This window comes from Oratosquilla oratoria, chromosome 1 (assembly GCF_046742065.1).
Source record: "Oratosquilla oratoria isolate Oo_2021 chromosome 1, ASM4674206v1, whole genome shotgun sequence".
In the NCBI taxonomy this organism is placed as follows: domain Eukaryota; kingdom Metazoa; phylum Arthropoda; class Malacostraca; order Stomatopoda; family Squillidae; genus Oratosquilla; species Oratosquilla oratoria.
Window position 1 is genome coordinate 10,417,562 of NC_134777.1, and position 10,865 is coordinate 10,428,426.

General features: G+C 42.4%; 1 protein-coding gene across 1 annotated transcript in view; it reads left to right on the forward strand.

The window, feature by feature from the left end:
• Nucleotides 1–6,366, forward strand: part of LOC143032048 (uncharacterized) — a 41,813-nt gene extending 35,447 nt beyond the window's left edge. Inside the window, exon 2 of the mRNA XM_076196519.1 lies at nucleotides 1,835–6,366. Coding sequence (XP_076052634.1) covers nucleotides 1,835–3,467 — 1,633 coding nt within the window. The 3' untranslated portion in view covers nucleotides 3,468–6,366. The remainder of the gene's footprint in view (nucleotides 1–1,834) is intronic.
• The last annotated feature ends 4,499 nt before the right edge of the window (nucleotides 6,367–10,865 follow it).

Here is a 10,865-nt window from a genome sequence, read left to right on the forward strand (position 1 = left end):
ATCGGCAGAGCTGATTCAAATGTCGCTCCTCCAGTTTCCCCGGAATATATTGAATACAAACACTTGCACGTGTTGTTTTCACAATTCATTCCAACCCGTCGTTGTTCCTGAACGCGGTGATGAGGAGGAAGGAGAAGAGCGTCAGCCGGAGTGGGACCAAGGAGGAAGGACGAGCTAAAGGAGGTCGAAGTCGGAGTCGAGAGCCGTACGATCGGATCAGGATAATGTTATCGAGGTGATCGGCATTTCTCGGAAAATTCAGTGGACAAAAGTTGACATTTACCTGTGTAGAATCTGGAATGTCTCAGTGCGTTAAATTACACGTATGCGCACGCGCGTGCACGCACACACGCACACACACACATACACACACACACACACACACATACACACACACACACACATCATATTAACACTAAGACGCATCTATCATTTCTATATGTTCATGTTTTATATATTTGTATATTACACAATCCCTTCAGCATCATAATATGTATAAGTAATCATTTCTTATGCACCCTCTTACCTTAATATGTATATTTTCAGCTTTCGGCTGCCCCGTTTTCGATAAATCGTTTATCATTATTATTGCGCAAACACACATACATACAAATAGAACTACATATACGTGCATACTGTTCGTATGATTTGTACCTGTCATGTACATTGGAAATTGCAACTGATTGTGCAATTCCATACCTTTGGTACCCCCTGTACGTGGCCTACTAGTAACGAAAGCATAATTAAAATGGAGAACTAACTTCTTTTCCAAGAACCACGACCAGCAACCTCGCCACACATTCCAATCACCTTACCTCTGCAACGCGCGTACTAAGTTCATCCACTCTCTCCTCACATCCTGAACTATCTCCTCATTCCCCCGCTATTTTTTTTTTTGGGGGGGGGGGGGGACTGGGGGGATAAGGGGCCGGGGGGGGGGGTCTGTGTTGTTGTTTGTTGTCCAATCTACACCCCCTACCCCTTGGCCTGATTACGAATTCTTCAGGGTTATCCGAGTACGACTAAGCTCCCGCATGTAAATGCGCTTTCGGACCCAAAGCCACGGCAGCCATACTAACACACCGAAATCATCAAGTATGGGTGTCGTACCAAAAACGAGACATACACGTACACACACACGCGCGCACGAGCACGCAATGATATACGAGCGTTTATGTACCGACATGCTTATACTGGTCGACGAGGCACAGAACCAAAATCACCTGCAAAGATGTTCAAGGACGGTGAGGTCATTTTGAAATATTTAGCTCTGTAAATGTTTGGGATTAAAGTGGCGTGCGCTGGAAGGTCGTAGTCAATATCATTTGTTACTAATGAACTCGGGCAGCCTTGGAGGTGTTTGGAAATGAACGTCATTTTTAAGGTGAAGACGGTTATGCGATTCTAAAAATCCGCCCACTAAAGATGAACGAGGAAATATTGCGCGAAATTGTACAAACAGGTTTTTAAAAGGCTTCAAGTTAGAAGCTGGCGGCTCTTAGGATATGGGTATTGTTGTGTGGATTTATAATTATGTCTAAGGTAAAAAATGAGGAAATGTGTAAATAAGTGGTAAAGGTTTACGCCATGTATCGGGGACAAGAATAGAACACCACGACTTGTGTAAGTGTCTGTGAAAGGAGTCTTCAATGTAGGCGAAATAAGGACACTAAAGATCCCCGTTTCATTTCATTTCTATTTTTCCTCCTCCCTAGAAGACACAAGACAAAAGTATTATTTGATTTACACCCACCCCCCACAAAAGTGAGTCTTTGTACGCGCATGCCCCTCAAAACAAAAATCACCTACAACCCAATATTCTTCTTCTTTGCAGATCACCTGACCGGCTCGTGTGCATCCAGCGTAGCTGTTGTCATCACCACCACCACCACCAACACATCTGTCGCGTCGCCAGCGCCCCTGCAGCAACAGCAGCAGCAGCAGCAGCCCCCAGACTAGCCCGTACAGTTGGCGCCACGCTTACCACCTCGTCCCGAGCTGCTCCTCCTCCAACGACGGCAGCCATGACGACACTCATGGTTCCTCAACTCGCATGCCCCTCCTTCGTCTCACGCCGGGGCATCTCCAACGAAGATCCTCTCCAGCAGCCGCAGAGCCTTCACCAACACCACCTCCAGCAGCAGCAACCGCACCACCACCACCACCACCAGAACGGTGTCCCCGTCAGTCCCACCGTCGTGACGCCGTACGTCTGCGGGAAGATGTTCCACATGTCCAACCTCACGCCCTCCTGTTGCCTCGCCGTCAGCCACCACCATCACCACCACCAAGGCCTCTGCCCAGCGGGCCTGAGCAGGAGCGGTAGTGGGTTCGAGGGAGAAGCTCGGTGTCCGCATGTGGTTCACAGTTGCCAGCACAGATGCCCCAACCACCTCCAAGTGCCTCCGATGGTGCGCCTCAGCAGCGTGCCACCTCCGTGCCCGGACGCGACCGCGCGCATCCACACATCTGGGGGAGGAGTGATGGAGATGACGAGTGACGGAGGAGGAGGCGGTGGTGGAGAAGGAGGAGGAGAGGTGGAAAGTCTGTGGGGCAGCGGCTCGAAGGCAGCTTTAGCGTTTACTTCGAAAAACCCTTTTAACCCGTTCAACCCGTTCAACGACAATACGAACCTTCCTCTCCCTACCTCCACGAACCAGGGCAGCTGCAGAAGCATAGCCACGACAGCTCTCGTCCTCTCCCTCCCACCCACACTCACCACCTCCACCACCTCCACCACCACCAACCCCTTTATTACCTCGGGTAACACCAACCCATTCGTTACCTCAAGATCCACGCCAGTTCCACCTCAGACCACCAACACCTCTTCCACCTCATCGTCCTCCTCCTCCTCCTCCTCTTCCTCCTTGTCCACGGTTATTGGCGACGGTGTTGATGCAAGGATCACCTCGCCCCCGGCGGTATGGACCGTGGAGGACGATCACCGCGTCCTCGAGAGGACGCGGAGGGCTGTGAGGGAGTGCGGTTGGTACATGAGTGATCTCAGTCATAACGAAGCCTTGGCGGTCCTCCGCGGGACCCAGCCAGGCACCTTCGTCCTCCGAGACTCCTCGGACCCGCGATATCTCTACTCCTTCACTGTGCAAACGGTCAAAGAGCCCACTAGTGTAAGGGTACACTACAGCCACGGCAAATTCCGGCTGGACTGTGCCAGCAACGCCTCTACCTCGATGCCCTCCTTCGGCAGCCTGATGGGCCTCGTGGACTACTACACGCGCGTCACGGAGCAGAACGACCTCCAGAACCAGCACGTCTGGATCGACGCCTCCGGCAAGAAGTTCGCGCCGATCGAGTTCCGCAGACCCCTCCGGCGAACCGTGCCTTCGCTGCAGCATCTGTGCCGTCTCGCCTTCCACAAGGGACCTGGCGCCTCTCAGCCGCCCTCCGAAGGGGAGCTCCCCGTGACCATAATGCATTACCTGAAGGAGTATCCTCATGGGAACTGATACTCGGAACTTAGTTTGTTATGATGGTAAATGAAAGAGAATCGTGTCGGTTGTGTAACAGGACACAGCTCGGTGAGGTGAGAAGCTTACCTGGGACTTGGTACAGAGAACAAGCCGAGGTTCTCTGCTGTGCACAAAAAGAAAGAGAAACGAACCAAGAAAGCTTGACATTCAGTAACGTCGGTGTTTCAATGTCATGGATGTATTTATATGCTTTTCATTACCCTCCCCCCCGCCCCCCAAATCCCCCAGAAGAAATTGCCTACGTGAAACTCCGTGCCAACGCCTGTGGTGCTACGACATCTTACGCGCGTCCAAAGCATCTCTTTAAGAAGAAGAAGAAGAGAAAAAAGACACATTGATTGTAACCACATTCAGGAAAAGCCTTATGGTATATAAATATATATATAAAGTATATATATATACATATATATGTTTAGTCTCTAGAAACGGCAGAAGCCGGTGCGATTTCGGTGAGCAGTATAGGGGACCACAAAGATCAAATCAACTGATCAAATTAGCCTGTCAGCCTGAATCAGCTTCCTGCACCAAGGAAGACTGTGACTGACACTTCGCGCAAACGTTATCATTATTACTATTATTGTCATTATCATTATCATCAATTTTTTTTTTGTACGAATAAAAATAATTTTTGTCATTATTAATGTTATCACTGTTACTATTATTATTATGATTTTATTATTATTATTACTATTACTGTCATCATTATTATTATTATTATTATCATTATTATTATTGTTATTACTACTATTATCATTATTATTATAGTTGTATCATTGATTACTGTTATTACTATCATTGCTATAATTATCACCATTATTATTATTACTACCATACATCCGTTGCATCATCTGTGATATTAGTCAAAATACAATATTTATTGTATCCATCATACAGACATTTTTTTTCGTAGTTGAATCTGATCCTCGTGTTGCGTACTTATTCTCCAAGTAGATAGATATGATCCAAGATCCATGCAAGGTTCTTGGAACGACCCCCTCCCCTCCCCCCCCCACCAGGATTCGTCAGTCTTCCAGAGCGTACAAGAGGCTTTGAGCGTCTCCGCCAGAGCTGTTGATTTGTTTGCCAGGACTAAAAGAGATGGAAAGTCCAGTTTCACGGATACCAAATATGAATTTTCGGAGATCGATCGTTGATGGACTGAGGTCCATAATGTCGGGTCGGGATGCTTCGTGTGTTAATCCACCATTGGGCCGGGAACCAATAAGGAATGAATGGAGATTCACTTTGCCAGGCTGAGTCGAGAGTTTCTTTAGTGATTTTTGTCTGATTTATGAAAGAAACCCCATCCCCCAGAATCAAAATTATCAAGTTTGGCTTGAAAGCAAAATGGTCAAATTCAAATGTAAACAATCTCAGGTATTGGAGGTATATGTTGATTTTTTTTTTGTGGATTTGCAGAAGGCCTATGATATAGTGACAAATGCATTGGATGTGTGTTTTACTTGAATCTGTTACTTCATTGCTGGATATTTGTCTTGATTACAATTCGTTTACGGATTGGGGCAAGTTAGTTGTGTCTGATTAATGAAATGGATGTAGGTTTAGTAAAGTGTACATGTGTTTACGTGTAATGTATATATGTATGAATCTTCATACATACAGTACATATGAGCACAGTGTTCCCGGTGACGTATCGAACACGTACCACCAAATTTTTGTTTTTGATTGTATTTACACATGATAACAAAAGATTCATAATTCGGTCATCTATGGATTTCGTCTACAAGAAGATTCTCATTTATTGGATTGCGGGAGTGTTTGACTTGATCTTTCTCACGAAGATGCGTTGGCTTTCTCGAAATGAAGAGTAGAGGTACATTTAGAACAAAAAATGTGAATACATCAACTGGAATAAATCAAATTGTGTCATTGTCTCAAGTGCATCAATGAATAACTGATCTCTAGGTGTACTGATGTTCTTTGTTAGCATTTGTTTCTGTAAATCGGTTTGTGAAAGAGAAGATATATATCATTGGCTTGTTATGCGATGCTAAACATATGTCAGTTCCGTCATTTTCATGATCAAAACAAGAACTGGTGAGGGCAAACTTCTGTACTGCTTCTTATTTGTTGTATTTGATGTAACGAAAGAGCTGGGAAATGTGTTCTCTTAACAGTGACACATAAGGTGGTTCCCAAGGTGTGTTGGGGAGGAACAGTAGTGACTGTTTGAGGGCCAGAGAGTCACGGACAGGACTTAAACAGGATGATCATATCAACAGTATTGAGATCTGCCTTTGCTTTGTCACGACGCGTCAACAATGTCAACTGACGCAAAAACTAATGTCTACCACGAATTCAAATGCACGCGAACACATACACGTACATACACACATACACGAAGATTTTCTTTTCTTCTTCCAGCGTGCAAATGAATCATGATTACGTAATTCATAGACACATATTCATGATTGTACTCATAGTTAACCAAAGGAAGCCCCATGTACACACACAAACACACAAACACACACATACACACACATGCAAATACACACACGTGTATCGTGATCATTACCATATACACAGACAAATATATCATAAACTTTAAACAGTCATTGATACAAATGTTCCCATGTATTAACGTGTTTATACATATTCAGGCAAACCGTATACTGGCGACATCACCACCACCGTTGGCACTACCAGGTATGATGAATTTCATTATGGAAGCGATGGTCAGCACGTGGTTCAGATAACGGTTGCCTTGAATACAGGTGATAGGATTAACACACAGGTATTGACACAATGTTATATGATGATTACTGAAGGGCAGTAGCCTCGCTGTATTGCTAAATGTACTCTACAACATATTGTACAGTGATGTAAAATATTTTAATATATTTATTTTGTTAAATCTTGAATTTCATTCAGTTACCTTCCTGACACTCCCCAGATATTGCAAAAAAAAAATATGTGGGGCAAAATTAAACAGATAAATGAATTTGAATGATATATATATATGAAATAAAGAAATATATCATGAAATTATATATAGACTCTTACAGTGAGTTACACTCACAAACTAAGTAAAGAAACATAAAGGTAACTATGAATCCAACAAACAAATAGAACAGAACCATAGAAAATAGAAAACGACATGACGTCATGTCAGCGTCGATGATCTAATCAGGACAGCCGAACAATAAAGAAAAAAGATTCAAAATCGAGACTCTATGATAATAAGAGCACAATGACCTTAACAACAACAACAACTGACCTTGGCAACAAAATCCATCAACAGAGAGTGAGACACCGACAGACAGGTAAACATCTCAACAGCCCCATTTGAGCGACGACCTTCCAAATATGGTAGAGCAAAATGTCTGTATTTGAGATGCATTTGTTTGTTTAAGGTGGGGCTTGCTGCAAGATCATAGGGCGGGAAGACGCGGGTACATAATATTGCTTTTGTGAATGAATGTACGAAATTGTACAAACACACGAACACGCACACACAAATACACTCATCACACACACATGCACACACATACACAATATATATATATATATATATATATATATATATATATATATATACATATATTGACAGGTTAATTGTGTGTGTGTGTGTGTGTGTGTGTGTGTGTGTGTGTGTGTGTGTGTGTGTGTGTGTGTGTGTGTGTGTGGTCTTACGTATACATAGGGAAGGGTATAGCGGAAGGTTCTCAGAACACTTGAGAAAGGCAGGTAGGAGGGACTTTTTTCCTCTGTAGAATGAGGTCGTGCACGGTGCCTTTCCCATCAAGTGTAGGAAGACAGAAATCATGCAAATCTTACAAAGGAAAAGGTACGACAAACACCCTAAGCAAAGTACTGTACACCGAAGAATATCATTCAAAAGAGGACAGAAGAAAAAATAAATAAAACTTGAAGAAAAAGGAAAAAAAAATACAATCGGCATGGATCACGCACTCGCGTCTATCCGGCTTCGATGTGCAATGCAAGAGAGAAGATGAAAGTGGCGTTCGTGGATCTGGAGAAAGCCTATGACTGGGTACAAATAAATCTATACTGGGAATTGCTGAAAAGAGAAGGAAGTCGTGAAGTGTACGCATGGTGTATTCACCTTGTGTATTCACCTTCGTCTTTGGATCACGTGTTGGACTCGTGATCGACAGCTATTTCCCTCCCGGAAGAGAGCTCAGAGCTCGTATGACCGATCTATGGGTAATGCTATGACAGGAAGGCATGTGTGAAGGTAAACTGGGAGGAGACGAAGGTGCTAATGATGGACCTGAAGAACACGTATGACAGGGTACACGGAAATCTATATTGGGAGGTGACATATAAGTGAGTGTTCAGAGAAGAAATCAAAGCTCTTCACTGTAAGGATACGACTGAGTCATGAATGGTTGCTCAATATATCTATGAATGAAATTATAAAAAAATGTATATATATAAACGGAAATGGCAGAGAGAAATGAAATTATGGGAAGGAGGGCCAAGGTGGGAAGAAAAACAAACAAAGTGGATGGCGCAACGTTGATAGAAAACGGTGACTAAATCATACAACACCTGGTAAATATTTTTATAGAAGTGTATAGATTAAAGGTAAGAAGAGATGTATACAAGAAAGAGATAATGAGTATGATATTCAAAAATTTTGAAGTAAAAAGGTAACAGATGAATAAGAATATAGTCACCTTTAGGTAATTGTAGAGGCGGTAGAACGACAGGCACGGTGATTCACAAAATGGTGGACGCAATAAAGGAGGTAGGAACTATGAAGAAGGTACGTGTAGAAACGTACAATACATAAATGTACATATACATACATATACCAAGGCTTTTTCCCCCTTACTAGGGAGGTAGCCAAAAAGGAAAAGGCAATCATTCCCACCCATTCCATCCCCGAAAACACTCCACACCCCTCCACCCTCCCTCCCATCTTATCACCTCCTGAATGACGGGTCATCCCTGCACCCTGTCCACTGCCCTGGGTCAGAAGCAGTGTCGCAAGACACAGCACATCCACAGCAAGGCCGCTTCATTAAATCGGCGACCCGCCCTCTCCGTCCCCGCCATATTGAAAAATGATGATGGGAGATGTAGTAGATCCTCGGCTTCTTTGTGGGAATAAAACGAAAATCCTTAGGGACACAGAGGGGAGATATTAAGACAGTAGAAACGGGCTGTTTCGGGTACCCATAAGGAAGGAATGAAGAAACCAACAAGAATAACAAACAAGAAAATGTGTATACACATACGCAGTATGTATACGCAGAATTTCCGGTAACGCACTACCTGTCAGGCGGTAACGCGCCCAGCTCTGATGGGTTGACAAGATTGGTTTTGATATGTAGTAGCCGTAGAAGATGGTACTAGTGTTCCTAACCTAACCTAACCTAACAAAACCTAGGTTAGGTTAGGTTAGGGTTAGGGTTAGGGTTAGGGTTAGGGTTAGGGTTAGGGTTAGGATTAGGGTTAGGTTAGGTTAGGTTAGGTTAGGTTAGGTTAGGTTAGGTTAGGTTAGGCTAGATTGGGTTTTGTTAGGTTAGGTTAGGTGAAAGTGGTGGAAACTATCGGCAGAAAGGGGAAGAAAGTTTGCGCATGTCTAAACCCTCTGCAATGGACGCATTTGCATCCAATCATCTCATCCATTGCTTTCCCATCCAGGTTTGCTGAGATTACTCCTGCTCTATGGGAAACAGGTTAGGTTTAGGTTAGGTTAGGTTAGATTAGGTTAGGTTAGATTAGGTTAGATTAAGTTAGGTTAGGTTAGATTAGGTTAGGTTAGGTTAGGCTAGGTTAGGTTAGGTAAGAAAGATCGTATAAAGGTGGCAATTAGGCTAGGTTAGGCTAGGTTAGGTTAGGTAAGAAAGATCGTATAAAGGTGGCAATTAGGCTAGGTTAGGTTAGAAAGATCGTATAAAGGTGGCAATTAGGTTAGGTTAGGTTAGGCTAGGCTAGGTTAGGTTAGGTTAGGCTAGGTTTAGGTTAGGTTAGATTAGGCTAGGTTAGGTTAGGTTTAGGTTAGGTTATGTTAGATTAGGCTAGGTTAGGTTAGGTTAAGTTAGGTTAGGTTAGGTTAGATTAGGTTTTGTTAGGTTAGGTTAGGTTAGAAAGATCATAAAAAGGTGGCAATTGATTCTTACCAGATGCTCCCTGAGGGCTCCCTTTCTGTGTGCCCTTGACCTGAATGCAGAAAAATCGCGTGATGATGATATCACAGTACCACGCCGGTACAATGTGACACAATTTTATTTTTCTTGTTAATTTATTTCTTAAAGATCCGGGGCTTTGGTCAAGTCAAGGTGATTAGTACCTTTTCCTAAAATAGTGCCCCTCGCATATGATTAACAGTCAGGAGAGACAAACAAGTTACTTTATTTGTATAAACAAGGGATCTAAATAGGAGGAGCATGCCGACAGGAGACCTTTAGGTCCATAACTAGGTCGGATGCGAAAAAATTGTAATAATGATAAATGAACAAAAATCATAATAATATAAATAATAATAAATAAAATAAATAAATGCGTAAGTATAGTTAAATAATAAACAAACAAGTAAATGATAAATAATAATAAACTGACAGATAAATAATAATAAGTGAAAATCAAGCAAATAATAATAAACAAAGAAGCAAATAATAACAAACAAACAAATAAATTATATTAAATGAATGGCAGGCATTACACCATCTTGCTAAGGTGTTTATCTAAACGAATCTTAAGGAAGTTCACATTCGATGGTCCTGCATGGGCGTCACTGTGATCATGCAAGCCACTGGATCAACGGGTACAGACAATTGCTCACCGGACAATTGCTCACCGGACAGTTGCTCACGGCCAAGTGATAAATAGGACATTTGCTCACCAAAGGATTATTTTAGTTATATTGAAGTTTATTACAGCAATAATATACAAACAATATACAAACTTAATAACATAATATACAAAATTTTCTAGTTATATTGAAGCTTATTACAGCAATAATATAGGATTTTTTTATATTGAAATTTATTACAGCAATAATACACAAACAATATACAATTTTTCATATTTTAATTAATTATGAAATTCAATACCAATTTCTTCCATCAATATATAGTGATTACAGTTTTACAACTGTTGCAGTACTGAAGTGGGTTCATTGTCCTTTGTGGTTTACAAGTCCAGTCTAATGGTGTGGCCAACTGCATTTAGAAAGTCAGGAAGACAATGCCTTCCTGCAGCATACCCCTGGCACAGATAAAGTAAATCTTTATCATAATTGTTAGAGGCCAAGAACTTATCAAACTACAATATAATCTAATGCATTGTTTTCAGTTGGTTTCATTGACTCCTTATCCTAACTCTTCTAGTTCATGAGCTAGAAGTGTTAGGGTTAGGAGTCAATTCAGACTATGAAAG